General features: G+C 50.6%; 2 protein-coding genes across 6 annotated transcripts in view; one reads left to right on the forward strand and one right to left on the reverse strand.

Annotated features, from left to right (window-relative positions):
- Positions 1 to 11,590, reverse strand: part of STK32C (serine/threonine kinase 32C) — an 86,284-nt gene extending 74,694 nt beyond the window's left edge. Inside the window, exon 1 of the mRNA XM_030488309.1 lies at positions 11,215 to 11,590. Coding sequence (XP_030344169.1) covers positions 11,215 to 11,299 — 85 coding nt within the window. The 5' untranslated portion in view covers positions 11,300 to 11,590. The remainder of the gene's footprint in view (positions 1 to 11,214) is intronic.
- A 4,755-nt stretch (positions 11,591 to 16,345) lies between these two features.
- Positions 16,346 to 27,916, forward strand: part of LRRC27 (leucine rich repeat containing 27) — a 32,154-nt gene continuing 20,583 nt past the window's right edge. For 4 of the 5 annotated variants that reach the window (XM_030488567.1, XM_030488565.1, XM_030488568.1 and 1 more), the window contains exons 1-4: positions 18,246 to 18,364; positions 19,794 to 20,070; positions 20,374 to 20,504; positions 23,753 to 23,811. In XM_030488567.1, the coding sequence (XP_030344427.1) occupies positions 19,858 to 20,070; positions 20,374 to 20,504; positions 23,753 to 23,811 (403 nt within the window). In that variant the 5' untranslated portion in view covers positions 18,246 to 18,364; positions 19,794 to 19,857. Of the gene's footprint in view, positions 16,400 to 18,245; positions 18,365 to 19,793; positions 20,071 to 20,373; positions 20,505 to 23,752; positions 23,812 to 27,916 lie in introns of those variants that run through there. The other variant, XM_030488566.1, reaches the window with a different exon arrangement.

Below are 27,916 nucleotides of genomic sequence, written 5' to 3' on the forward strand. Positions count from 1 at the left end.
CAAGAGAGCGAGGGAAGAGCCAGCAAAGGAGAATTCCCATGGCAGGGAAGAGGAGGATGGAGGCCTCTGGGGAGAGGCGGGAGCACCTTTGGAGATGCTGAACCAAGTGCATGGAAAAATCCAAACCATGGCAGAGGAAACTCTAACTAAAACTACTTCCCAAGCGGTACCGAGGGACAAACAGGGACTGAATTGTTTGTTGATGCTACTCCACATTTTGATAAACAGAAGCAATTTTTCTAGTTAACAGAAACCTGTCATTTTATAACTAATTTCACACATTGATCTTTCTGTCAGAAAGCCATGTAGAAAAATACACAACATGCTGAAAATATTCATTAATCAATGGCTGAGTTCACCTCAAACCCTCTTGTTTTGACACCTGCCTCCAGTTTTCCTGCAGCTTTCCTGCTGTGGCATTTAACGGGCAATAAAAACCAATTTAACACAAGGAACAGCGACTGCAAGTGCCCCAGGGCCCCGCACCCGCCTGCACCAGGCACCACACCAGCACTGAGCCCTTCTCTGGCACTGCTTTATAAGGTGTTAGTACCACAGATCCCTGTTACGGTGCTGTCCTTGGAGTAACCGACCACTGAAGGCAGGGTCCAGACTGCCAGTGAGTCTAACACCTGAATTAGCCACAGCCAAAAGATGGAGAGCCATGACCAGCCAGGGCTGGAGCAGCTCTGCTCTGGAGCCAGGCTGAGAGAGCTGGGCTGGGGCAGCCTGGAGAAGAGAAGGCTCCTGAAGGGGAGACCTTAGAGCAGCTCCAGGGCCTAAAGGGGCTCCAGGAGACCTGGAGAGGGGCTTTGGACAAGGGCCTGTAGGGACAGGACAAGGGGAATGGCTTTAACCTGCCAGGGGGGAGACTGAGATGAGCTCTGAGGCAGAAGCTCTTCCCTGTGAGGGTGCTGAGGCGCTGGCACAGGGTGCCCAGAGAAGCTGTGGCTGCCCCATCCCTGGCAGTGTTCAAGGCCAGGTTGGACACAGGGGCTTGGAGCAACCTGCTCTAGTGGAAGGTGTCCCTGCCCGTGGCAGGGGGTTGGAACTGGGTGAGCTTTAGGTCCCTTCCAACACAAACCACTCTATGGTTCTATGATTCTGTGATGTCTGAGCAGAGCAGCACGGTACCACCACCAGCAGCCCGACGTGAGCCTCTCTTTGCCCACCAGCTCCATTCAGAACCCTGCCTGTCTTGCCTGTCCAGCTGTGCCTGAGCCTCAGGGCTCTCCAGCTACTCCCAAGTCCCAGTACCAAGCAGTACCTGTGCTGCAGGGCCAAGCTAAGCACACACACACTGGGGAGGAAGCCCCAGCCAAAGCCTGCTCCCTGCTCCCGGCTCTCGCTGCTCCATCCACATCGCTTCCCACAACAGGGGTTCATGTCTCCAGCAGGCACTGTGTGCTGTCTGCGGAGCACTGTGCTGAGCCCATAGCAACAGCTCAACCCCATGCTGGCTCCCCTGGTAGTGCCTGTTGCTGGTTAAAGGTGCAACCAAGTATGAAGGGAATGAACGCACGTCAAGGTCAGGCCCTGCAGGCACTGGAGCCACTGAGCTGTGGGCACCACTGGAGCCACCAGCCAGTCTGACCGAGCGGGAATGACAGGGGAGATCCCAGCCCTTATGGGCACACACAAGGCTGGAGGGGTCATCGTGTCATGCCTGCACCAAGGTCCTGCCAAGTGCTCTCTGTGCTGGGGGAGCAGCAGGTCAGGGTTTGAGCAAATCTAGAATCAGGTTTGAATATGAAATTATAGGGACTGCTTGAACGTGTATGAATGATTCATGTGATTACCACATGCAGCATCGAGCCTTTAAAGTGCAAATTATTTGGGACCAAGCCTTAGCCTTATTTTCTGTGAGGCATAAACCACCTCCTCCAACAGTGCAAACAATCCAAGTCCAACATATATCATTTTCTGTGCTTCCCTCTTTCTGGGCTTGCCTGCCAGTGTCCATTAAGACTGGGGAACCAGTAAAACATAAAGCGAGTGTGCAGTATGTGGCTTTCCAGTACATTATATGGCACTTGTTTTACAAGGTAATTTAAAAAAGGTCTTTCACAAGACATGTAATAACCTTCTGACAGCAAAGCCACACTGACTCATGGAGGTAATGATGTGTGCAGCCACCATCAGGGCAGCGACAGCAAGAGATTTACCTGCTGATGGCCTGACTGGAGGTGGCTGTGCCTGCATAGGCAGGGAGGGAGGGCTGCAACCAGCACATCTCACCACACTACCACGGGTGCACATCCCGCCGCGCTGCAGCCATGGGTTGCACTCGAGCAGGTTTCACTTCTCGGGCAGCAGCCTGTGTGAGCCTGCAGCGTGCACTGACGGGGAGGGTCTCACTCACAGCACGTGTGCCATCCAGTGCCTCAGAAGGGGGTTTCTATACCTCAAACAGTGCAGAGGTGGTGGCAGCAATAAAAAGCCATTTGCAAGGAAAAGGAAAACGTGTTTCAGTGAACACACAGACACTCCTGAGCTGTGTACAGGCACCGTGCTGCTACCCATGCGGTCAGTGGAAAACAGATTTGGCAGGATCCTGACTGACCCTGGCAATCCTGCCTGATTAACTGACATCTAATGCAGGGACTTTCCAACTCTAAAGTTGACTCTATTTAAATAACTGTAATCAGCATTCATTGCAGCACCTCTGTTTTACCTAATCCTCACAGAGAGCTGCTTGCTCAGAGGAGGAACCTGAGCTTCAGCCCAAGCCCTTCCAAGCCCCTTCCTTCCAACCCTTGTCAGTATGCTCGGACACTAGACCTAAAAACATGTGGGAATTCTTCAAGTGACTTCATGAAATTCTTCATGAAAGGGGGCCCAAGTAAGTACTTCTCCACATGCCCTTATACTGAATATCCCACCTATACACCAGCAACATTAAATGCCAGTGCTAGGAAGCGTCTTGGCTGTTAAGTTCTGAAATACTGTGATAGTTTCTTTCTAATGCAAGTTTCTTCCCAGTTACTACCGAGTTTTCCTGTTCCCTTCCTTCCCCCCATCCCAGGTATCTGAAACACACATGACAGCCGCCTCTGAATCCACAGGACATAGCTCATAGCCAGGATCTGAAGCAGTGATGCCATCTTTTGTTCACTGTGGATTTGGGCTTGGGTGGGTGGGTTTTCAAGGGTGTGGGGTGGGTTTTGGTCAGGGAGCTAACGCGAAATGAAGACAGGGCTTTTCCTGAGCAAAAGCTGTATTTTCCCTTGTAGAGGCCATGCAGATACAGGGGACCCAAAGCAATGCACTAGTAGCACAGAGCCATGCTGCCACATCTGTAGTCTTATCCTCACTGCTCTGCTCCAGAGCTACTCAGTGCAAGTTCTCCAGTGTTCCAACACACTGTAACCAGCGTATTACCCCTATAAATATAAAAGATGCCTTACATCTTTAGACAGCTAGGCTGTAATGAAAGGAAAACCCTGCACAACAAGGTAACTTTCTGTGTTGGAACAGCCTTTTGCAGGTTAACCTGAAAGTACCATCAGCCTCAGGAGGCCCCCCCAGCTCTTGGCTGGTGGCATTGGAAACAAATTGGTGCATTTTCTGGAATAATAAATAAAACGACCATCTCCCTGAGCTGTCAGCTGAGCTGTAATACGTTACATTGCTGGCTAAGGTAATTACACAGCATGGCCAGCGGTCAGCCTGGCAGGGTCTGGTGCACACTGCCAAAGCAGCAAGCACCGAATTCAGAGCACCCTTTGGTGCCTGCGTCCCTTTGCTGGTCCCAACTGCTGGAAAAGACCCTGAGCCACGGGCTCACTGTGAATTAGCACATCAGCATTCACCCGCTGTCGCCTCTCATTGCTGAGCAGTGCTCGGAGCGCCTGTTCCCACATGCCAAAAGCACTTTTAATTTTCCATAACTGTCACCTAAAGCAATTTAATTCCTGAGGCACAGTGGGAGGGGGAAAGAGGACACTGACATTTATGTTCTTCTTAGGCGAAGCCACTCGCGAGCTATCCCGCTTCCCTCTAATTTGGGAGATAAATGCCAAACCAAAGGTTGGTCATCGCTGCTGCTCTCCTGCTGCACATCCCTCTACACACAGCACACTCAGCACCTTGGACTTACACACCCCTGCCCTCCCTCCGCTACTGCACCGTGCCCCACATTACTTCTCTACAACTTGTAGCCTCATCATCGAACCACAGAATCCCAAACTGGTTTGGGTTGAAGGGACCTTAAAGCTCGTCCAGTTCCAACCCCTGCCACGGGCAGGGACACCTTCCACTAGAGCAGGTTGCTCCAAGCCCCTGTGTCCAACCTGGCCTTGAACACTGCCAGGGATGGGGCAGCCACAGCTTCTCTGGGCACCCTGTGCCAGCGCCTCAGCACCCTCACAGGGAAGAGCTTCTGCCTCAGAGCTCATCTCAGTCTACCCTCTGGCAGGTTAAAGCCATTCCCCTTGGCCTGTTGTTTTACCCTGATCTCTCTCTAGACCTCTCATACATACACCATGGTCATACCCCATCGCTGTGCTGGCAGCACCTCCACTGCGCACCAGGCAGGGAGACGTAGGTACGGAGCTTCCTGGAGAGAAGAGGCCAAGTGAGAGGAGGGCAGAGGAGCCTGCACAGCCCCGCACAGCCCCACCACAGACCCCATCTGCACCTCTGTTAACAGTGAACTTGTAAATGGAAAACAGCAAAGGAAGCGTGGAAACCCTACAAGGGCTGGAAAGAACAACGGAATGCTGGAAACATGGAATTACCAGTGCTTATGCAACTCTTTTCTATGAAAGGAGGCTTAGTTTTGTAAACAGCTGTAAATGAGAGGATTTAAATATATGTTCTCAAGCTGACACAAGTGGAGTATAAGCAAGGTCTTAGGCGAGCGATAGCAACGGCTTTCCATAACTGCAATTTTCAGTGCTCAAAGGGAGAAAGACATTTTGTCCCCCTTCATCAGCACAATACAGAGCAGTTTGTCTCCACGTTTCTTTCAGCACTGTTGAGAACAGACCCCGGCCTCCAGCGTGGCCAGTGACAGCAAGTTATCAATTATTTGTGAAGGAGAAACGGAGCCAGCAACCCAGTATCGCCCAGATTACCCCTCACATCCATGACTTGCAATTGCTGAGCTCTCTGAGTTTAACCTGCTTCTGTGTTACACAACACATTGGAAAGCTTCACAGATGGAGAAGTTTTCAACCCTTGTACTGGACCAGGAGCATGGGCTGTGCTGGGGCCGTGCGGCAGCGAGAGCCTGTCCCTGGGCAAAGCACCCACAGAGAGCCATGGATCCGAGGGAAGCCAGATCCAAAGCAACCCCAAAGCACCGCTGACAACACCAAACACAGCGTTTCTGACACCTCCTTGTGATTCCCACTCCCTCCTCCCCCCGCTCACTTACTTAGCTGCCACTTGGATAATACATAAAGGCTTTTTTCTCTTGTTGTTAAATAACAGGGAAAGGCATCTGTGCTCCCAGCCCACAGCCACACAAGAGCCAGGCTAGGAAAAAAGTCTGCCTTGTGATCTGATCAGTGATTGCTTTAGTAAGTGATGTGCAGAGCACAAGAGCTGAAGACATCTGTATCCAGCCCTACACAGACAGTATTTGGGATCTGATAACCGCCTCACCGCACGTTATTCCACAGCTTTCCCATCAAAAGGAATGTTTCCTTCAAAATCAGTGTTTGCAGCTCCAGGCTGGAACCCCTGCCCAGCCGAGGCAGTGAGCACAGCGGCCACAGCAGCAGGAGCAGGGACCATGCTGCAGGGCAGCACCAGGACCAAGGGCCCAGCCGCGCTGTGCTGGCTGCCCCAGCGAGGAGCAGCGCGAGGGTTAGGGTACTCAGCACCTTAGGAGAGGGAGGGAAGCCCTTCCCTGGGTTAGGGTTAGTGTCCTATCTGCCAGGGCCCCTGTCCTGGCAGTGCAGTGGGGTGTCCCCAGACCCGGGGCAAACCTGGCTGGAGGGGTTTGGGTGAGTGGTAGGGGACGCACGATGAGGTCAGGCTTTGCTCCCCATGTGCCTGTCTCTCTGACAGTCTGGCAGCATGCCCTGGTTTCCCTGGAGGCCCCAACCCCTGGAACAGACAATCACGGGGAAGAGTCCTGATTTGAGAAGCTATCACCTAGTGCTGTGGAGGAGCTGGACATCTCACTCCCATCAGATCGAAAAGAGGAAGAATGTGAGCAGATTGGCAATCTGTGACGGCTGAATTCTTGACTTGAGCGTGGTGTAAGCTCCTGATGAGACGTGGGTCCGAGAGTCCTCCCTGAAGCTGTAGCTGGAGGCACCCGGTGCCCGGCAGCACGAGGTGCTGCAGGACAACGCGTCAGAGCAAGAGGCAGGTTTGGCACCAGCGCGGTTCCTTCCCTGCTCACCAGTGAACCCCAGTTCCGCTCAGCGGCTGGCGGGGGGACAGAGGGCTGCATGCCCCGGGGTGCGTGTCACCCACTCCTGCCCCGGGGTGCGTGTCACCCGCTCCTGCCCCGGGGTGCGTGTCACCCGCTCCTGCCCCGGGGTGCGTGTCACCCCGCTCCTGCCCGCACGTCGCTCACAGTTAAACAGGGATTATTTTAAGCACGTTCCCCCAGGTTCTGCAGCTTCTCGCCCGTTTCCATGGGGACGGGCGCTGTGTGCTGCTGCCGGGGCTCTCCAGCCTCCCGCGGGCCCTGCAGGGATGAGCATGATGGGGAGGCAGAGCCGGGACTGTCCCTCCAGTGATACCCAGGCTGCGGGAGCCCCTGGGCCCAGCATGTCCAGAAAGAGTCATACAATCACAGACTGGTTTGGGCTGGAAGGGACCTTAAGGCGCATCCAGCTCCAACCCCCTGCCACGGGCAGGGGCACCCTCCATTGCCCGGCCAGCAAAGCATCCTCAAGACATGTATCAGTTTTCTTGTTTTGCCACAGAAACACATTTTTACACAACAGCTTTTCTTGGAAAGCCGCAGCAGGGGTCAGAGTGCCTCTTCTATTATACCCACGTCAACCAACACATGCAGGCCATGGGGCAGACTGACCACCGTGCTGGATGGTGCCCCATGGCCAAGAGAACCAGCATGGCCCCAAGCAAGGAGAAAGCACACATCCACCCCATGGCTCCAAAACCCCATGTCCTCCCAGGACGGGCTTCCCTCTCCCCGGCACCCCTCGCCCCACTCGTCCTCCTGCCCTTGCAGCAGGAGTTTGCTCCTCAAACCAGTCTGGTGCTTCTCTCGGTATGAGCTGAGCCATTGAATTTCCAATGGAGATTGTTCCCTGGAAGGGGCGACAAAACCACCCGCGGTCACTTCACCCAACCCAAAGGTGATCCAAGGGCTGGGTAGTGGGTGAGGAAAGGCTGAGAGAGCGGGGTCTGTTCAGCCTGGAGAAGAGAAGGCTCAGGGAGACCTTGTCACCATGTTCCAGTATTTAAAGGGTGGCGACAAAGAAGACAGAGTCTCCCTTTTTACAAGGAGTCCCATGGAAAAGGTGATGGGCACAAGTTACTCCTGGGGAGATTCCCACTGGACACAAGAGGAGAATTTTTCCCAATGTGAACAATCAGCCACTGGAATAATCTCCCTGGGGAAGTGGTGACTTCCCAGCGTTGGACGCTGTTAAGGTTCAGCTGGACAGGGTGCTGGGCCATTTAGTCTAGGTCATGCTGTGCCTGGAAAGGTGGGACCATATGATCCTTGAGGTCCCTTCAAGCTGGGATTCACAATTCTATGAATAACTGACCCCGAGTCCACACTTGGAATTGCTGGTTCACTGGAGCCCGTGGGCTGTAAAACTGGGAACTTGCCTTCAAAACTTGATGCTAATCTAAGTAGGACAAGCCCAGCAGACTGCACTGACCCCCTTGCAAACAGCCCCCTGCACTCTGGCAGGGGCAGGTAAGGGATGGGTAACAGAGATCCAGACAAAATATTAATCATGACACAACTAACGGGGCTGCAGCACTGAAACCTTAGAAACCGGCCGGAAATCTCCCTCAGCATCAGGAAAGGGCAGGAAGCCCTCGGAGCACTCACCTCGGTGTGAGTGAAGGAAAGAGCCCTCAGCAGAAGGCACAGATGGCTTTACATATTCCCATGGGTATTTACATACACTTTTTTAGTAAGCCACTTGCATTCAGGAGGAGCCACAACCAAAACGCACTCTTGAAATTCTCTTTAGCTTGAAATTCCTCTTATCACTGCATATAAATATACATCAGGCTCTGGTTTTCCCCCTCTCCCATATAACACAACTGTGGGCAATGATAATAGCACCAAGTGTAAGTGTGCCTTCTATTTCCTATTGCTCAGCCCTGATTCCAAGTCCTAGCAACTCTGATAAACTTTGTCTTTTAATATTTGGGTTGAAACACTCCTGTTGACTTCACAATGATGGGTTTTCCCCACTTAGTATAAAAAATAAAAGTACAAATAAACAGGAGGGGGGTGCCCATGAAACTTCCCTGTGCATTTCCCAGAGTGACAACAGAAAACACTTTCTGCCCAGATCAAAATCAAGCCCCGAGACCACGGAGCTGAGACATCACAGTGCCCCGAGCCCACTGCAGGGAGAGGACGGTGCTCAGCAGCAGAGAGACAGCAGGCACCCCATGGGCCTTGTTTGGTGATGGTGGACACGTTCACTGACGAGGCAAGAATCGTATGGAATCATCAAATCCCAGACCGGTTTGGGTTGAAGGGAGCTTAAAGCTCATCCAGCTCCAACCCCTGCCACGGGCAGGGACACCTTCCACTAGAGCAGGTTGCTCCAAGCCCCTGTGTCCAACCTGGCCTTGAACACTGCCAGGGATGGGGCAGCCACAGCTTCTCTGGGCACCCTGTGCCAGCGCCTCAGCACCCTCACAGGGAAGAGCTTCTGCCTCAGAGCTCATCTCAGTCTACCCTCTGGCAGGTTAAAGCCATTCCCCTTGTCCTGTCCCTACAGGCCCTTGTCCAAAGCCCCTCTCCAGGTTTCTGAGGGTCAATACTGGGCCTAGAATAAATGTTAACCTTCTACTTCCATACACCATGTCATAATTAACCACTGGATTTCAACAGTCAGGCTCATTCTTGTATATTCATCACTGGGAACCACCTATGGGTAAAATTGCATATAGTAACCCATCCTTTCCCCCCTTCTTTTCGTTTTAATTTGTTTCATGTTAAATTGCCATCCCTAATAATTCTTCCACATTATGTCACACACAAAACCAAAGTACTAACTGGCTTCTTTATGTAAGGAAGTTATTGGAATGCCTTAAGAGATCTCCATAGCAACCTTGCCGTGACAGTAAATAGGAGTTCACCAGAACAACACTGTAATTGCTCTGAGCACACACTAACAAGCCACGATGAAAAAGCAGGCAATATTAAGTAAGTAACGTCCTAATAAGTCTCCACTATTGCAGAAACTGCTTGAAAACACCTTATGGGATGTTAACAGGTTTTTCTTGGTGGTCATCCACCTGCAGAGCTCCACTTGCCTATATTGGCTGTATCCAGGCTTGGTTCATGGACTGGTTGAGGTTGGAAGGGACCTTAAAGCTCATCCAGTTCCAAGCCCCTGCCACGGGCAGGGACACCTTCCACTAGAGCAGGTTGCTCCAAGCCCCTGTGTCCAACCTGGCCTTGAACACTGCCAGGGATGGGGCAGCCACAGCTTCTCTGGGCACCCTGTGCCAGCGCCTCAGCACCCTCACAGGGAAGAGCTTCTGCCTCAGAGCTCATGTCAATCTCCCCTCTGGCAGGTTAAAGCCATCCCCCTTGGCCTGTCCCTACAGGCCCTTGCCCAAAGCCCCTCTCCAGGTTTCCTGGAGCCCCTTTAGGCACTGGAGCTGCTCTAAGGTCTCCCCTTCAGGAGCCTTCTCTTCTCCAGGCTGCCCCAGCCCAGCTCTCTCAGCCTGGCTCCAGAGCAGAGGTGATTTCAGAATAAAATGATCTCTGACTTATGTAGCGAAACCTCCAACTGAAGCGTTTTCACTTGCCTCACTCTCTGTTCCTGCCGACCCACCACATCACATCCCAGATGAAACACATTCTCCACTTTGAGCACAAAATCATGGTAGTGCCAACCAGCACTGTGCACACACCACAGTCACCCCGACCCAATCCCACCTCCCCGGTGCCGTTCTAAAGGGTGTTTCTCTACACCCTGCAGTAAGAGACACAAGGGTTAACAGTGCAGTGTTAGATTCTGAATTGCCAATAAACACTTGTTGGTTATACCGACTCGCTGTGTCTCGAGGGAAAGCCACCCTTACTTCACACCCCTTCAGCAGCACAAGTTCAGGTTTGGCCACTCTCACCAAGGGGATGCTGGCAGATACAGGGCTCATGGAAGCAACATCACCAGGCTTGAAGACTCAGATTATCATATAGAACTCCAAGATTAACATATATAACTCCAAGTTTATCCAGTGCAAAACCCCATCACCCTGAGCACTCAGGGATTTTAGCCAGAGCTCAGTGGGTGCCCTAGGGCCAGCACAGCATGCTCTATATACCTGGATTGCTCCAGGCAGTCCAGCAACCCATCCACCACTCCCGAGGCTTCCCGCACCCATAGTCCAAGCTTCCCTCCTCTGCTCCTCTGAAATACCACCCTGCAGCTGAGGAGTCTCGTGTAACCGTGGCATTTCATGGTGTATTTCTACAACAAAGCCAACGCAGCCTTCCCGCGGTGACACACAGTGTTTAGGAGTTGATGACCAGCTGCGCTTGATGTTTCTGTGTTAAAGCCACAGATTTCCTTACACAGGTTGAAACTTCACTGCTAAACGGTCCCCTCGCTGTCCGCTCCCCCATTACCCGGTATTTCAACACCGGCTGCCCCGTCTCTGTGAGCTGCCGGGGCTCCGCTCCCTGCGCCCCACGGGCAAACCCGCACCGAGACCGGACCCGCGGACCTCGGGCTCGTACGGCGCTGCTGGGACCCACCGAGCCGAGTGGAGCGGGGCTCAACAGGTCCGGGGCTGGGCATCCGGGAATGGGTTCGGCATCCCGGGTATGGGCATCCTAGGGCATCCCAGAGCTGGGTAGAGCGCCCTGAGGCATCCTGGGGCATCCCGGAGCTGGGCATTGAAGGGCTCAGCATTCCGGGCATGCTGGGCTGGGATCGGCATTCCGGGGCATCCCGGGGCTGGGTATACGATCCGGGACAGGGATGGGCATCCCCGGGCACCCCGGAGCTCAGTATCCCGGAGCTCGGCATCCCGGGGCAGGGCTCGCCATCCCGGATCCCGGCCCGCACTCACCGTCCTCCCGCTCGTCGAAGACCGGTCTCTTGGAGGAGGAGGCGCTCGCTCCCATCCTCTTCTTCCACTTGCCCCAGTGAAACATCGGGGCGAGGCGGATGGCATGCCCTGCGCGCCGCTGCCCGCCGGCTCCCGCGGCCGGCACCAGCCCCGCCGCCGCCCTCAGCCGCCAGCCCGCATGGCAGCGCCCGGCGCCGCCGCCTCCCGTGCCCTGCCCGCGGGGGCTGCCACAGCGCGGCGGAGCGGAGCGCGGCGGAGCCGAGAGAGCGGAGCCCGGCGGGCGGCGGGAGCCGGCGGCCGCAGCGCCGGGAGGCGGGGGGCGGGAGCGGGGCGGGGCGGGGCCGGGCCGCCCTCGGCGCAGCGCCCCCGGCGGCGGGACGGCAACGGCACCGCCCGCAGGTGCGGCTGGGGCGGGGCGGGGGATGGAGGCCGCGCCCGCGGGTGTGATCCCGGCCCCGCCGCTCCCCGGGGCTGCCCGGCGCCGGGGGCAGCTCAGCGGCAGCGGCCCCGCCGGCAGCGCTCGCACAGCTCAGGTGTGTGTAAGCTCCTACATGGGCACTAATGAGAGAGGCCAGAGCCCCCCATGTGCTGGGCAGCATCCCACACGGGATGAGCAGCAGGTCGAGGGAGAGGATCCTGCCCCTCTGCTGCGCTCTGGGGAGATCCCCCCCTGTAGTCCTGATCCGGCTCTGGGGCAACAGCACAAGAGGGACGTGGAGCTGTTGGAGTGAGGCCAGAGGAGGCCCCGGAGCTGCTGCGAGGGCTGGAGCAGCTCTGCTCTGGAGCCAGGCTGAGAGAGCTGGGCTGGGGCAGCCTGGAGAAGAGAAGGCTCCTGAAGGGGAGACCTTAGAGCAGCTCCAGGGCCTAAAGGGGCTCCAGGAAACCTGGAGAGGGGCTTTGGACAAGGGCCTGTAGGGACAGGACAAGGGGAATGGCTTTAACCTGCCAGAGGGGAGATCGAGATGAGCTCTGAGGCAGAAGCTCTTCCCTGTGAGGGTGCTGAGGCGCTGGCACAGGGTGCCCAGAGAAGCTGTGGCTGCCCCATCCCTGGCAGTGTTCAAGGCCAGGTTGGACACAGGGGCTTGGAGCAACCTGCTCTAGTGGAAGGTGTCCCTGCCCGTGGCAGGGGTTGGAACTGGATGAGCTTTAAGGTCCCTTCCAAAACAAACCAGTCTCGATTCTGTGATTCAGTGAAAGGCACAGAGTTATGGCATGGCCCAGCCTCTACCCACATTGGGTTTAGTTCTGAAAGCACAAATATTTCACCCTAAATCCATCAGGAGGACTCACTACCAATCTTTAATCTTATTAATGTGAAGGCATCTCCGTTGATTCTTATTCAACTATTGTAATAAAATAAGGACTTGATTTAAATTAGTGGGTAGCTTGGAAAGCCAATGTTTCTCTTGTGCAGATGTTCCACTGTATTTTAGAGGCTTCCTCAGTCTCAAGGTCTTTACTGAAGATGTCACATGGGATGTTGTGATACAGAGAATAAAAGTCTGAAGTTGGTTGTTTAGGCCTGAAATCATAGAACCATAGAATCCCAGACTGGTTTGGGTTGAAGAGACCTTAAAGCTCATCCAGTTCCAACCCCCTGCCATGGGCAGGGACACCTTCCTCTAGACCATAAACTACTGGGCCTGTGGCATCACCTTCCAGCAGGCAGGAGAGGCAGGTAATGAAAGCTGCAGCCGCTGGTTCTGCCGCATGAAGCGTGCACGTACAGTGAGGGTGAGCCCCGATGAGGAGCCTTCTGCTGTGTTTCTGTTCGGTGCATCGCTGTGCAGTGGAAAAGCCACATTGCTGAAATAACCCGTGCTTGTGTGTCGCCAGCTCTGATGAGTTCCTGCTCTCCTGCCAGTGATAAATCCTGGCATTGCTGCAGAGCTCCTCAGAAGGCAAATTCACCCCAGGTCACCACAGACCTCACAGAACGCTGAGCTGTAACACACTGTAATATGCTGCTTTTCATGGCCTGTTAAATGGAAATGTCTCATTAACTGCATCTCTCAGAAATAACTTACCGTGGTGATGGACCACATCGGAAATGATAAGTGACAGTGTTTAGCATTGGATTGTCTCTGTGACACCCTCAGAAAAGGGCTTGCGTAATTCCTGAGGCAATGCTCCCTGGGTTTTAATTTAAACCTTATGCTGTTTTCTCTCACGGCATGGTTTGAAATGGATATCTTGGTTATTGTGCTCTTCACGCAAAATTTGCAGTTAGTCATTATTTGAGAGCCTGGAAGTTGGAAAAGATCACAAGTGGAGCCTATAATTTAAGCACAGTTTTCCAAAGGCAAAGAATAGTTCTTAAAGGAGATTTCTTTGAGAAATCAGGAAGAGTAGCTCTCAAATAAAAAGACTGAACACTCCTGCACAAGGCAGTAAGTGTTGCTTTGTTTAGGGTAGGTTTGGTTTCCAACACACTGCAAATGGCCGAGCTCTCAGCCTCCACTCCTCCCCGTCTCCTGCCTTAGCAAAGTATGAAAGAGGCTGTTAAATGCTGCTGTCCATCTGTCACTCTATTGTTGTTTGTCTCTTATTCCCTCTAAGATTCAGACAAGGGAAATCCATAGCACAGAATCATAGTCTTGTTCCAAGAAACCTGCAGGATGTGGTGTAGGAAAAAAGAATGGGAAAAGAGGATGTGATTGTCCTGATGCCAGGGGAGGGTTTCAGTACACCACGTTTCTTGATGCCTTTGCCCGTGGAATGGCAGAAGTGACATCAACAAGGGCATCACTGGCAGAGATAAAGGTGTCATTGTCCTGCTCTACACCTTCTTTCATCACCATAAGTCAGGATCAAGTTCCCTGGTGTCAGTGAAGTTATCCTGAATAAAACCAGTGTAAACAGAAACAGACCTGCCTGAAGCAGCATTACCTTCTTTAGGGTATCTGTGCTCAGTGGGCTGATGAAAATGGTTTCTAAACAAAACCACTACCAATTACCACAAAACTGCAGAGGCAAGTAAGACACTCCTGATTTAGGCATAGAAACAAGGGGGGCAATATACCATGATATTACATTCCTCTTAAAAGCCCTTTACTGAATATAACAGCTATAATCGCAACGTGTTTAAGGTGATGAAAAGAATATTACCATAATCCTTAAAATTCACATGCTTCTCCATCAAGGAGAAAGACAACAGAGAAAAGCCTATGTTTATTTTAAGCAATCCCTCCGAAAGAACACATCATTCTTTCAATAAACATTACATAAGGGGGAAATGTCACATATTTGCCTATAATTAGTGTTTCTGTAAGTAGTGCCAACTCTATTTTTAAAGATGCTAATAGTAATCACTGTGATCCAGCTGCCTCAGAGCCTTTTGACACCACCCCAGTTAACCAACAACCTCCTCCATCAGGTCCCTCTGCAGCAGCACACACAGAATGGCTGCTGAGCAGCCCTACAGCTGGAAGCTCAGCCAAGCTGGCAGCAGGAGGGTCACAGCACCCTTCAGGGCAGAGCGGGGCTCCTCTCGTCCCCCAGTGCCAGCTGCAGTGCAGGGATTACAAGCCTATTACCAGCAGGTGCTCAAACCCCTTCGGTGATGAAAGTGCTGCCTCCTGCTCTCTCTACCCCCCTTCTTCCTCCTAAGCTGGCAGGTAAGGCTGTGCTAGTTCAGGTACTTGCTTTGGTTTAGCCTTTTACAGCACAAAATAGATATCCTGCTTGATTTTCTGTATTCTGCAATGCTTTCTGTTGCCTAATCCTGGCAAAGAGTGGTTTTATTTCTGGTGCTGTTTGAGCAATTCAGCCCTTTAAATTTATAGTGACTTCTGCCTCCTTTTGTTTACATGTCTGTTCACTTTCCTGCTTATGTTATTTATTTATTTAGGTTAACCAAATGTTTCACTTGGAAATTAAGAACATATGTTAGTATATTTTAATAAGATGCATTCTTAGAATTCACTCAGTTCTTTCACTTATGGGAGTATTAAAAGCCTCATAATTTGGTAGAGAGTAGTTTGATGTAGAAAACAATGACATTTCTGATATTATTTAATAGCTCTTACTTTAGAAAGATGAGGAAGAACTTTGCTTCCTGACTTATCTGAAGTCAAATGAGAGTTAAACGTCTGTAACACAGGTGCCTGCCAACCTGAACCAGCAGCTGGGCAGGGAAGCTGAGCACTCCTCTCTGGAGCTTGGTTATTGCGGCACCTCTGTCAGGGGATGTGGTGCCCTTGGAGTCCATAATCCAACAACTCCTCTGCTTGAGGATCTCTGGCACGTTTCATTCAGTCACCCACATCAACCTGCAGTGCTGTGGAGGAGTGTTGGTGGCATTGACATATGTAATAGTGGTGACAAAGTGCTGTGAGGACCTCGGGTTTGCCTCATGGTGCCCTGGGAGGTTTGGATGAAGGTGGACAGAACCCTGTGCAGGCTGTTGCTGGGTGGTAGGAGGCATCTGGCTGCTGCGCTTTAGTGCCAGGGCAATGTGTGATGATGCTTGGGGCAGTGTCCTCTGCTCTGTGGGTACTGGTGCATTTGAAGTGCAGCATCCTTGAAACCAGGGCTAGGGAGAAAGGACGGCTGCAGTTCAGTGTCTGCCCCAGAATATTTGGTTCTGAGTCCTCTGTATGAATAGGTCCTGACCAGGAGATCAGTGCCCCAGCTTGGTCTTCTCAGAGATTGGCATCCTTTAAAAGAATTAAATATATATGTATCTTTTGATTGAGTCAACCGAAAAACCCCCAGAACCCCTCAGTTACCCTCAAGATCAGAAACAATCCATACAGCATATTGCATGTTTGCCATCTCACACGCCAACTTTATTGATGCTTTTGTTGCTGTGGTTGTATTTGTAAAGGATTTCCTTGGGTACTGGCACTGGGTGCCCAAAGAGCTCCCCGGCTCAGCAGGATGAGCCTGTGAAGTGAACTCACGAGCAGGGAGTTCAGCAATCTGAGGACGCAGTAACCAACCCGACAGTGGTGTGTGCAGTGGGACGCACGTTCTGGCTGTTGCTTTGTGAGTGAAGCTTGTAAAATGAACCTATTTATTGACTTCCGACCTATTCTTTCTCTTGCCTTCTCATCAGGATAAAATCTGCCTAGATACTGTCACGTTGAAGAAGTGGTGTTATGGTACTGTGCTGGTGGTGCACAGAGGACCCAAGCTTCAGTGAGGAGGAAAAACCAGACAATGAGATTTGACAAGCAACATTGTAAGTCCTGTTCAAGATGATTCCCTAAGTTGAGTATCTTTGCAGATTCGCTTGCTCTCCCTGAAATGGCCATGAAAATGTTTCTCTATTACTGTTGTGTTAGAGAGTTCTAAACAGAATGCTGAGATCAAAACCAGCTAAACTAATTATCTCTTTAATTGAGGGAATGATGTCATTGGTTTCAATCCTAATGTATTTTCTTGTCTTAAATAAAATCATCTGAAGTATTTTGGGGTTTGCATAAACAAGTGCCAAGCAACACTTCAGTACAGCTTCGCCACTGATCCATTTTTAGCCTTCATAAACTTTGCCCTCTGGCTCGTAAATATTGCTCATAATTAGGATTTAAGCACCTCAGTAGCCTCAAAGAAAATCTATTCCAGGAAAAGCATAATAGAATTACCCATTGTACCTGCTCTCTTCTAAAAGCAGCAGTAGCAGCCTAGTTAGTGGAATCTGTGTTTCCGAAGTGGAGATGCATTCAAGCTGAGGGATAGGTGCTTTGTCTTATTCAGCCCTGGTTATGCTCTTTTCAGAAGCTTGTGGCCCTGTGACAAAGCAAATGTGAAGATTTAGGCCTGTTTAGTTCCTCATGTAAGCCAACTGTTCCCAGGAACGCAGCAGTACTGCAGGTCACTGCAGGACAACAGGATTTTCTCTCCAAATTCAGAGACTTTCTGTAAAAGGGAAGTTTTCAAGGTTCAGCAGGCTCCACTACAAAACAGGCTCCTGCGCGGATAGTCTGTGGAGGTCAGAAGTTCCTGAACAAGGGAATTGTTCAACCGAGCCAAGGTGGGAACAATTCTAAGCTCAGTGGAATCAAAGCTTTGCACTAATGCAGCATCTCTGGCAGCTCGAAATGCTCCCGCCTCCAGCTGTGCTTGCTGCAGAAGGCACTACATGAGCATGGGATCTAACAAGAGTTTCACCTGTTTGCCTCAAAATATTATTGCCAAGGCTGTCTATTTTGTATTTTGCTGTGTGATGGTTCTAGCAGTCAGCAAGATCTTCTTTCCTATGGAGTGCAATATGCATTTGAGGTTACAGACTATAATAAAATGGGTCAGTTTCTCTTCTACAAATAAATAATCCTTCCGTAAGGAAATAGCTTCTAAAGAAATCCCACTAAAATAGCTTTCTTTTCTCATTTGGTTTAATAAGCAGGGTATAAGCCAGCAAAAACCCCAAAATATCATGTATCTAAATTCTAAAATTAGTTTTGTGTATTTAAAACCCCACCAGCGCTGCTGATCACACTTGGTCAGGTCACTGGGAACATAATTATCCGGCTTCATAAGATTAAGCACTTCTCATGTCTCAGTAATGGATTTCTACCATCTTGCTAATTAAGAACATATTTTATTTCAGGCTGGTATGACCCCTGGCTAATCATAGTGTTATTCACCCCACTGTGCAGAGCCTCTGCAGGGATGCTGCTGCTTCAGCGACAGCCTGTGACTGCCCTGGTGGGGCTGCGATGTGGGGATGGTTTTCCTGTGAGGGCTGGCTCGTTTCTCGTACTGCGGATGTGTCCTTCCCCAAAGAGAGAAACCTGCCAAGAGGGCTGGGGTGAGGGATGCGGTGGGTGTGGGCTCTGGAATCGCAGTGGTCTGTATTGGAAGGTGCCTTAAGGCTCACCCAGCTCCAGCCCCGCTGCCTGGGCGGGGGATGCTTCCCGCCCTGCGGGGCAGACCGAGGCTCCGGCGCGATGCTCGGCGGTGCGGGCCCGGCGGCCCCGCGCTGTGCCCGCGCGGCGGGCGGGCGGCGCTGCCCGTTGCCGCGGAGACGCGGGCCGGCGAGACGGCGGCCTGAGCGGGGACCGGGACCGCGGCCGCGCCTGCGCCTCGGAGCCGGCCCTGCCCCGGCCCGGGCACCCCGCGGCCGGTGCCGCCGCCCGTCGGCGGAGCGGAGCACGGGAGCACTGCGGCGGGCGGTGTGCGCCGGGCAGGCGGGCCCGGCCCGGAGGTACAGAGCAGGGCAGCGCCGCCGGCACCCGCTGAAACCAGCGGAGATGGCACAGACCGCCGCAGGAGCGGGTTCGGTTTGAGCCGGGTGTAGCACCGGTGGAGCCGCCGCCGGTCCTGCGCGGCGCGGGCCTGCGGGAGCCCCGGCGGAGGAGCGGCTGGGTGCTGCTCCACGGAGACGCGGCTGCCACGTCCTCGGCACGGGCGGGTGCTGTGGGGCTGCACCGGCTCCGCACCGAGCGATGGGGCGGGCTCTGACCCAGCACAGCCGAGACCCTCCTGGTGCCCACACCCTCCAGCGCCTGCCGCGCTCCGTACCGCCAGCGAGGGGCTGCAGCTCGTAGAGCTGGGGAGGGACGAGCCCGAAGGCCTGGCAGGGCAGTGCTGTCAGCAGGGAGGTCACTTCTGGGACAGGCCAAGGGGAATGGCTTTAACCTGCCAGAAGGGAGATTGAGATGAGCTCTGAGGCAGAAGCTCTTCCCTGTGAGGGTGCTGAGGCACTGGCACAGGGTGCCCAGAGCTGCTGTGGCTGCCCCATCCCTGGCAGTGTTCAAGGCCAGGTTGGACACAGGGGCTTGGAGCAACCTGCTCTAGTGGAAGGTGTCCCTGCCCGTGGCAGGGGTTGGAGCTGGATGAGCTTTAAGGTCCCTTCCAGCCCAAACCAGTCTGGGATTCTATGATGATTCTGTGAGTTATTGTGTACGTGTATGTCAGTGCTGCTCCCAAACTTGCGTATGACACGATGTGGGGGAAATGTGGCCACAAGGGCTGGTTAGTGATTTTTGTTATTTACCGTGCCTTCAAATACATATTATTTGGGTGTTGGTCTCTTCTCTCAAGTAACAAACAATAGGACAAGAGGAAACGGCCTCAAGCTGCACCAGGGCAGGTTTAGATGGAGCTGAGGAACAATTCCTTCCCCAGAGGGTGCTCAGGCATTGGAACAGGCTGCCCAGGGCAGGGCTGGAGTCACCGTCCCTGCAAGTGTTCACACACCGTGTAGCCGAGGCCTCAGTGCCAGGGGTTAGTGGTGGCCTTGGCAGTGCTGGGAACGGTTGGACTGGATGAGCTTAAAGGTCTTTTCCAACCTGGTTTGTTCTATGATTCTGATGAATCACAGAATCCCAGACTGGTTTGTGTTGGAAGGGACCTTAAAGCTCATCCAGTCCCAACCCCCTGCCACGGGCAGGGACACCTTCCACTAGAGCAGGTTGCTCCAAGCCCCTGTGTCCAACCTGGCCTTGAACACTGCCAGGGATGGGGCAGCCACAGCTTCCTTGTACCATTATTGTAAGTGTATACATAAAAACACCAATTTGGCTGTTTCATACCATACATAGCAGTGGGGATAATCTGCAAATTAATAATATAAAAAAACAACTTGCTTTGTGTATGCTCCTATTCCAAAATACGTTGTTGTTTTTTCCCAGCTCATGACTTGCCTTCACATGGTCACTTTGGATTCCTGAGCTGGTATTCCAGGCCTGCTGACAGATGGGTGACAGCTATTCTGAAGAGCTTTACAGCAGCGGCGACAATTTGGGAGATCAGCATCTCAACAAGAGAAATTCTCCTGTTTCTGATTCATCAGAAGAGATCAGGAAAGCTGCTGAGGAGTGTCTGCTGTCATCTTCAAGCACTCTTGATGTCAGCAGAAAAAATATCAAGCATCTTACTGAGGAAATGTACAGATTGCCCAACATAAAGGTGAGTAAATTGTTATGAGTAGTTCTACCCTTGATTTAAGCGTAGCAGAGAGCAGTTAAGGGCCAGATGAGTGGAAAAGCTACAGATTCTTAGCTATGATCTTTAATCCCCGGACTTTTTAACAAAAAGTCCTTAAATAAATCACTCCCTGTGTAATTCATAGTTGTGTATCCTCTAATCCCCTTTAATAGCGTTCGTTCCACAAAAATATAGAGCAGTTCACAGTTTTCACATTCGATGTTGCATGCCAAGGAACAGCCCCTCTCCTTCTGGATTTAAAACATGTTTCTGTTTTTCTCTTAGTACCTTCATCTGGAAGGAAATGTCATATCCACGCTTCCCGAGGATTTGTTTCAAAAGCTGCCACATCTTGTTTGGCTGGATCTCCGCTATAACAAGATTAAAGCTCTTCCCCCTGGAATCGGTTTCCACAGGTAAGATCATTGGTCAGACAGATAATTTAATAACAATTGTATTTGTCTTCTCTTTCCCCTACTGTAATTTCATTGTAACAGTCAGACTTTTATATGCATTTGTTTGGCGTTGACCTCAGTGCAGGCAAGCGGTAAATAGGCTTAATTGTGTTTGCTAAAACTCACATGAACTGAAAGGCCCAATTAATATTACACAATGAATTCTACACCCTTTGAACCTTAGAAAGGCAAGACCTGGTTGTCTTTCCACTGAGGTTTTGCACCAGCTTCATTTTAATTAGCTGTAGGTGACTATTTTTAGTGTTGTGGGTGAGGTGAAAATGGGGACCCGCCGTTACAAACCTCGTGTCACTCCCAAGTGACATGAAGGAGAGTTACCCGTTAATCTGTTTGTGCTGGTTGTCTGCCATGGTATTACCTGTTGGAAGGATTATTTGGCTGTCAGTGGTTTGGATGGAGCATGCAGGGAAGGAAGTACACCATGTTGTGGTGACCCTGGAAAGCACACTCACTCTCATGTCACTGTGATCACCAAAGCTAAATTCCCACCAGGCTTTTATCATGTCCTTGGACAATTCCCTGCTCCTCACTCCAGAAGTGGAAGACCACAAATAACAACATATTGTAATTAACAGAAACAAAGAAATTACTTTCTTACTGGAAGTTAAAAGACCAACCAGTTTGCAGTTGTGGTTCTGAAAGAAACCTTTCTCTGTGAGGAGGAAAGGCAGGCAACCCTTGACCAGGATATGCTACAGAATATTCCAGAATAAAAAACCAAGAGTTTCATGGTATCTTGTGATTGAAACAAGGTGCTTAAAGGTATTTTAAGATCTCTTGTTTGTGAATCGTTATATATTCAACTTGTGATTAGAAAAATACAGTAAACAAAATTTATCCCTCTAAGAATAGCTGGAAAATGTCAAGTTTAATGATGTTTTCAAATCTTTTAAATACAGCTTTCCTAAATTCAATTGGACAGGACTGATACAATTTACAAACCATATTAGAATACTATCCTCATCGTTGCATGAGTGGTTGAGATTCTTTGAGATGAAGATATTCTCTGTGTGCATCTTCCTCCAACATAATGTGTCAGTCATCAGTCCCTGCATGTGTCACGCTTTATCTTGTTTGTATTTTTACATTGACTTCAAGCAGCAGCTCAGCTTTTGGAAAATGTCCATCAGAAATATTCACTGAATATTACTTAGTTGCATTTTATCCTTATTATGTGTTGAGGCGTAAGCTGTATTTTAAGATGTTTGGTAATTCTTCGGGTATGCTTTTCTGGAAGCAGCCCAAAGTGTAGTTTTCATCTCAGTGAAACACTGTGCTAGTTTGGGGCCCGATGGATTGTCCATTCAAGCAGTTCATGAACCTTTCACTGATTTTAATAGATATTATGATTAAAGTGTCTCCAGGTCAAACAAAACCATTGGAAACACTTGTGGAAATGGTGTCTGGCCTGGTGTGCAGGCAGGGAAAGTGCCACTCTGACACTCTGCTCTCCACAAATCCCTGTGTGATCTGGATGTGTGGCTGGGCAGGGATCAGCCATGGGCATGTAGACATGTACACATAGAATCCCAAACTGGTTTGTGTTGGAAGGGACCGAAAGCTCCTCCAGCTCCAACCCCCTGCCATGGGCAGGGACACCTTCCACTAGAGCAGGTTGCTGCAAGCCCCTGTGTCCAACCTGGCCTTGAACACTGCCAGGGATGGGGCAGCCACAGCTTCTCTGGGCACCCTGTGCCAGCGCCTCAGCACCCTCACAGGGAAGAGCTGCTGCCTCAGAGCTCATCTCAGTCTCCCCTCTGGCAGGTTAAAGCCATTCCCCTTGTCCTGTCCCTACAGGCCCTTGTCCAAAGCCCCTCTCCAGGTTTCCTGGAGCCCCTTTAGGCACTGGAGCTGCTCTAAGGTCTAACAGTCTGCCCTGAGGCAGTGGGGCTGCCCATACCGTGGTGCCTCCAGCTGCAGGGAAATTTAGGTTTCAGAGTCTGAAATCACTTTTTCCGATAAGTGCAGTTGAAGACTCCTCTCCAGACAGGCATACGTGAACACAGCACTCGTGTTTCTTGACTGAATTGAAATGTCTTAAAATATTGCCACAAATGTGAATCCGGTGCTGAGCAGCTGCCAAAATATTTGGTTTGTTTTTCCTTCCTAGGTAAAGAAATATTATGACAGACACTACGGAGCTCTCTTCTTGTTTGTTTTGCTGCATTTTAACAGTAAACAAATCAGATCGCAGCACAAGTGAATAAACCCAGCACCTTGCCTATAGAATATCATTTGAGCTGGTTTGTTGCTGGATATTAAAAGCTGTTTGCAAGAATGCTGTTAAAATGGCAAAATGAAGCAATCAGAAATGAGGAGATAGGATTGGGGGATGTCTGTGTGATGTCTGTGTAGTTCCCATTTCAGAGCTGCCTGGGTGTCAGTGGCTGTGTGCTGATGACCTCCCTTCATATGGATGAGGCATCCCTGTATCCTGAACCTGCAGTGCCCAGAGGTTCCCATCGGAGACGCTCCAGACAAGGGTGTATTCAGCAGCTCCAGCATTTCCCTGACAATGCCATTGTTTTCGAGCAGGGGCGTGCTGACATTTTCTCAGAAACTTAGGATTTGTCTAAATGTTAACAGATTTTCAGATATATCAAAAAAATATTATCTTGTGTGGGACATAAATGCCATGAATGTCGTACGTGACCCGTGCCAAGCTTCTCGGCTGCGTCCAAGAATAGGAACACTGGAGCTTCTCAAAGAAAGAAGCTGATGCAATGAAGTACAAGTAGGGCATATTTCTTTCTAATCTCATTATCAAGAATGGCTGAGCAGCTATAGCTCAAATTTAGCCTGAGGAATGCACTCAACAACCCAAACAGCTGAAGCTCAGCAAGATGATAAACAACTGGAAATGATGTGTTTATAATTGGAGCAGTCAGTATCAGACTTTAAAGGGATAAGCAGGCTTTGCAGGGAAAGATCAAATGCTAAATATTGAAGTAGTACATAATAAATGGGCATAAATGCCAACTTCAGATGGCTGTTCCAGAAAGCTTTGGGGTGTGCCGTTTTCCAGCACTGATGTTAGTGATGGAGAAGTGTGGATTTGCCTGTGGAGCCCTTTCTGTAGTAGGAAACAAAAGCAAGGCAAAAAAAATTAAGGTGCAAAACTGTTCTTGTGTTTGTATTTAATTAAATGAACTTTGCTCTTACAGTCTCTTTTCTGTTTCATTGAAAAGGCAATTGAAAACTCTGCTTTTAGAGAGGAATCCTATAAAAGAGCTACCTGCAGAGCTCGGTAGGTACTCACTTCTGTTTTGAAGATACCAAAGACATTTTTTGGCTCTTAGTGTTTAATTCTGTGGTTAGACTTTAAAATACTTTTATATTTATGTAAAGAATGGTTTTAATTTACCATGAACATGAGCTACGAGAGGGGAAAATTACTTATTCATAATGATTGCCTTCACTGATAAGAGGGGAAGATTTTATTGTAGTGCTCTAGTCAGAAATGTTCAGTATTGTTTCCCTGGGTAAGGCTGAAGTAGAAAACATGTCTTGGATGTCAGACATAGAATCAAAGAATCACAGAATGGTTGGAAGGGACGCTTTAGTGATACAGTCATAGTCTAAGGCCCAAGAGTGTTCCCAAGCACTATCATGCTGTGATTTTAACAAAGCTTTGCTGTTCATGCTTAGTGCTGTGCAAGTGTGAGCCCTCCTGCTCCTTGGGCAGTGCACTGAGAAGCAACCAGTCACAGCAGTAAGTGCCCCTACCCCACAGCCGTGCTGGCCCTGCACATGCAATACTGACCCTCCTGCTTCCTACCAGCAGTGATCCTGGGCTGATCCCATTTCAAGGCTCCCAGCACCAGGGTCCCCATGCAGCCTGGGCACCCTCCTGCTCTCTGGGGCCCTGCTTGCTTCAGGCCTGTGCCCAGCGACTTTGGGCCAGCTCATCCTCCCGAGTCAGGCCAGAACCCGCTGGGCTGGGTGCTGGAATCCTGCACACCCAGCCTGCTGCAGACCTGGTGCTGTCTTCATACAGAAAGGGAATCAAAACCACCACTGACCCCTCTAGTTCAGATGCAGTTCACTTAGACACAATTCAAACACACCACCAGCTCTGCTGCAATGGTTAGCTTTCAGCGGCATCCTGAAGCAGGGCTTATTCCTGTGGAGTCTATCTCCTGTAAGAATTATTTGAAGGAGAGCTTTGAACAGGGGATCAAAGCATGCAGGGAAGTGGCCTCAAACTGTTGTTGGACTTGGTGCCCTCTTCAGCCGTGCTGCTGCCCACCCGGCTGCTGGGGAGGAATGGCTGGTAGCCCGGGCAGGGGAAGGACAGAGGGTGTCCACTGTTCCATTCCTGCTTCACACGAGGCAGCCTGCTCCTCGAATAACTCTGCTATTTCTACCCCAAGTTGAGTGGTGATGGATTAGAAAAATACTGTTTGCTGATTTAAATATCCTCGAGTGTCTCAAAGTAGAGTGGGCCACTGCTATGCTGGCCCTTCTGCAGTAAAACTTGCTTCGTGGGTGCTGTTTTCTGGACAGATCCTAAATCAGGACACTCTTCTTCTGCAGTATTTTGATCACTGCAGGTTTCCCAGATTGGTACTGAGATGAGGGAATTCCTGCCATATGTGACAGCCATTTCTCCTGGCTCTGTGGATGATAGGTACTGAAAAAAGGATGCCAGTGCTCCTGCTGCGCTGGAGGGCTTGTTCAAGCCACGGCCACTGGTAAAGAGCCCAGCAGGGAATGCAGGGCAGCAGTGCCGTGCTGACAGATGGCTGGAGGCACAGGCAGAGGCTGGGGCAGCCACGCTGCCCAGAGCTTGTAGCGAGGGTGCAGTGAGACCCTGGCTGTGCAGGGTGGCCCAGGCCAGGCCCCTGTCGCTGCCAGCTCTGCAGAGCGCTGCCAGCACCACGTGCCTTCAGCACTCACACACATCCCCTGCAGGATTTCTAACAGTCACAGCATCCGGGATCAGGCTCGCTGCATTCGTAGAGTCACAGAGTCACACGATGGCTTGGAAGGGACACTGGAAGACTGTTAAAAGGTCTCCCTGAGCCTTCTTTGTTGTGCTGGGGTGATGCTGTCCTACCATATGCCTTTATTTTGGATGGTCTGTTCCCTTGGCAGAGCCTGTACATCCATGGCATTGCCACCTGGTAGTTCTGTATACCACAATTGCCACCATATAGTAGATACAAATAGATGTGTGTATGTGTGTATATATACATGTGTGATTTCAGAACTATGCCCCCCTCTGCCTCACAGCAGCTGAGCTGCTTCAGGTGTGACTCCTTATGTAGTGAGCAGTGTGGGATTTGGCCCAGCACAGGAACTGGAACCTTAGCAGAGGGTGGGAGGTGTAATGGAAGGGGCTGCCTTAACCCAGGTTACTGAAGGTGCTCATTACCCTGTAACGGAGCTGTGATAGCCAGGGCTCAGGGCCTCTGCACGTGTCAGCAGCCAGCACCATGGGGTGCTCCCACCACAGGGAGCTGAGGGGAACACCAAGCAGTCCACCTGGTACGCTGGGATAAAACCTGGGATTTGTTCCTGTGACATAGCGAGGGGTTGTCAGGATCTCGTATATTTTTACACAACACCCATGTTTTGACAAGATTGCTCCTTCTGACAAAATCATGTTTCATGAGCTAATTCCCAGCCCACTCGTCCTCCTACCCTTGCCTATTGCTCTCTTGTCTGCACACTTGCCATTGTAACCTCCTCTATAAGAAACAGAGTAGGAGCCAACACTGGCAGCATCAGCCCTGGCTTAAATTAGAGTCTCTGGCCTGCAGCGGAAGCTCTGTGATCACTTCTCTTCTCGCAAGTAGAGCACCCGTTCTGTGATGCTGGTATCATCAATACCAACACAGAAAGGCTGTGATGTAAACTGAGGTGAGCTGGGAGGATGATCCATGATCACTGTCTCAGCTGTTAGTCTTCCTGTCTAGGGGTGTGTTTTTCATCAAGATCTGGAACGAATTTGCAGCGCTTGCCTTTGTTCATTGAACTGGTTGTTCAAAGCTACCTGTTCAATGAATGAAAGGTCTTTGCAAGGGGAGCAGAAGTCTGAATGGCACAAACCAGTTTTGGTTCACCTGTGGCTGTTCCTGGAGCATTTATTCTGGCTCACCTGGTTAGCAAGTGGCCTGAATTTAATCAGCAAAGGTAAAAAATTCGTTGTCAGACAACATGTTTCAGAAAATGACCTCAAACTCCTGTGTACTGTGCACTGTTGGGCAGTGCTGTGGGGACCACAGGGATACACAGGCATACATCCCTGCTATTCCCAGGACTGTTATTGGCTTGCTGGAGAAGTCGGGACCATTACCTGGCTTTGGACACATCACAGCGCTGCCCATGCCTCAGTTTCCCCTGCTGTATCATGGGCATGAGAACAGTGTTACAAAACTCTCCAAGCTAGTAAAGACAGAATGGCACAGGAGCCGAATGATTTTATGGCTGCACCTACCTCAGAGTTCTTTAGCATGAGTTAGGAATGATTCTACAGCGTGAAGATCTCAGTGGGTGATGCAGTTTAAAAGGTAAGTGAGTGATGAAAAGGCTGTGGAAAGGGAGCGTGCCCATCCGCCATCCGTGCGAGTGAAGCGCGAGCTGCAGCTGCATGGCCTGTGCAGCTCCCCCACTGCAGTCAAATCATCTTCAAACCCGAATGGTTTTCAGCAAGATAAAACAGAGAATTCGTTTTTCCAACCCTGAAGTCATCTGTGTGATTCATTTTGATCATTTCTGTTTAAAAATAGATTCGGTTTCTTCATGCTAAACTACTTTAAATCTAATTGTATTCCCAAAGAGTTCTTTACAAGGTGCATTTTCAGAGCCATTCCTACTTGTTAGTGATGTAGCTCTTCCATTGCTGTGTTTGTGGTTTATGATTATTTGAAGTAATTTTCTAATTTGTGAATCATGGCTGTATGAAAAGGCATCCTGGTAATTGTAGCTCACTTAGCAAACTTCTGCTTTGAGACTGTTAGAACACAGTCACTTTGCTAACCATCCAGAGCTCAGCATTCCTTGATAGTGGTGCCAGATGGACAACCATCAGTCTGGATTGTGGGAATGCTTGTTGTTTGTACAACCATAGAAGCATTTAGGCAGGGAAAGACCTTTAAGATCACCAAGTCGAACCGTTCCCCAGCACTGCCAAGGCCACCACTAAACCACGTCACGAAGTGCCACATCTACACAGCTTGTAAATACCCCCAGGGCCATATATGAGCTCTGTGGGTATATTTGTTCACAAAACCAACAGCAATAGTTACACAACAGCATATTTACTCTCTTTGCAACAAACATGGATTTTCACTTACATGCCCTTCTGGTACTCTGTGACATGATTCAGGTACACAGCACTGCTGGGC

The sequence above is a fragment of the Strigops habroptila genome, chromosome 5, assembly GCF_004027225.2.
Source record: "Strigops habroptila isolate Jane chromosome 5, bStrHab1.2.pri, whole genome shotgun sequence".
Lineage (NCBI taxonomy): Eukaryota > Metazoa > Chordata > Aves > Psittaciformes > Psittacidae > Strigops > Strigops habroptila.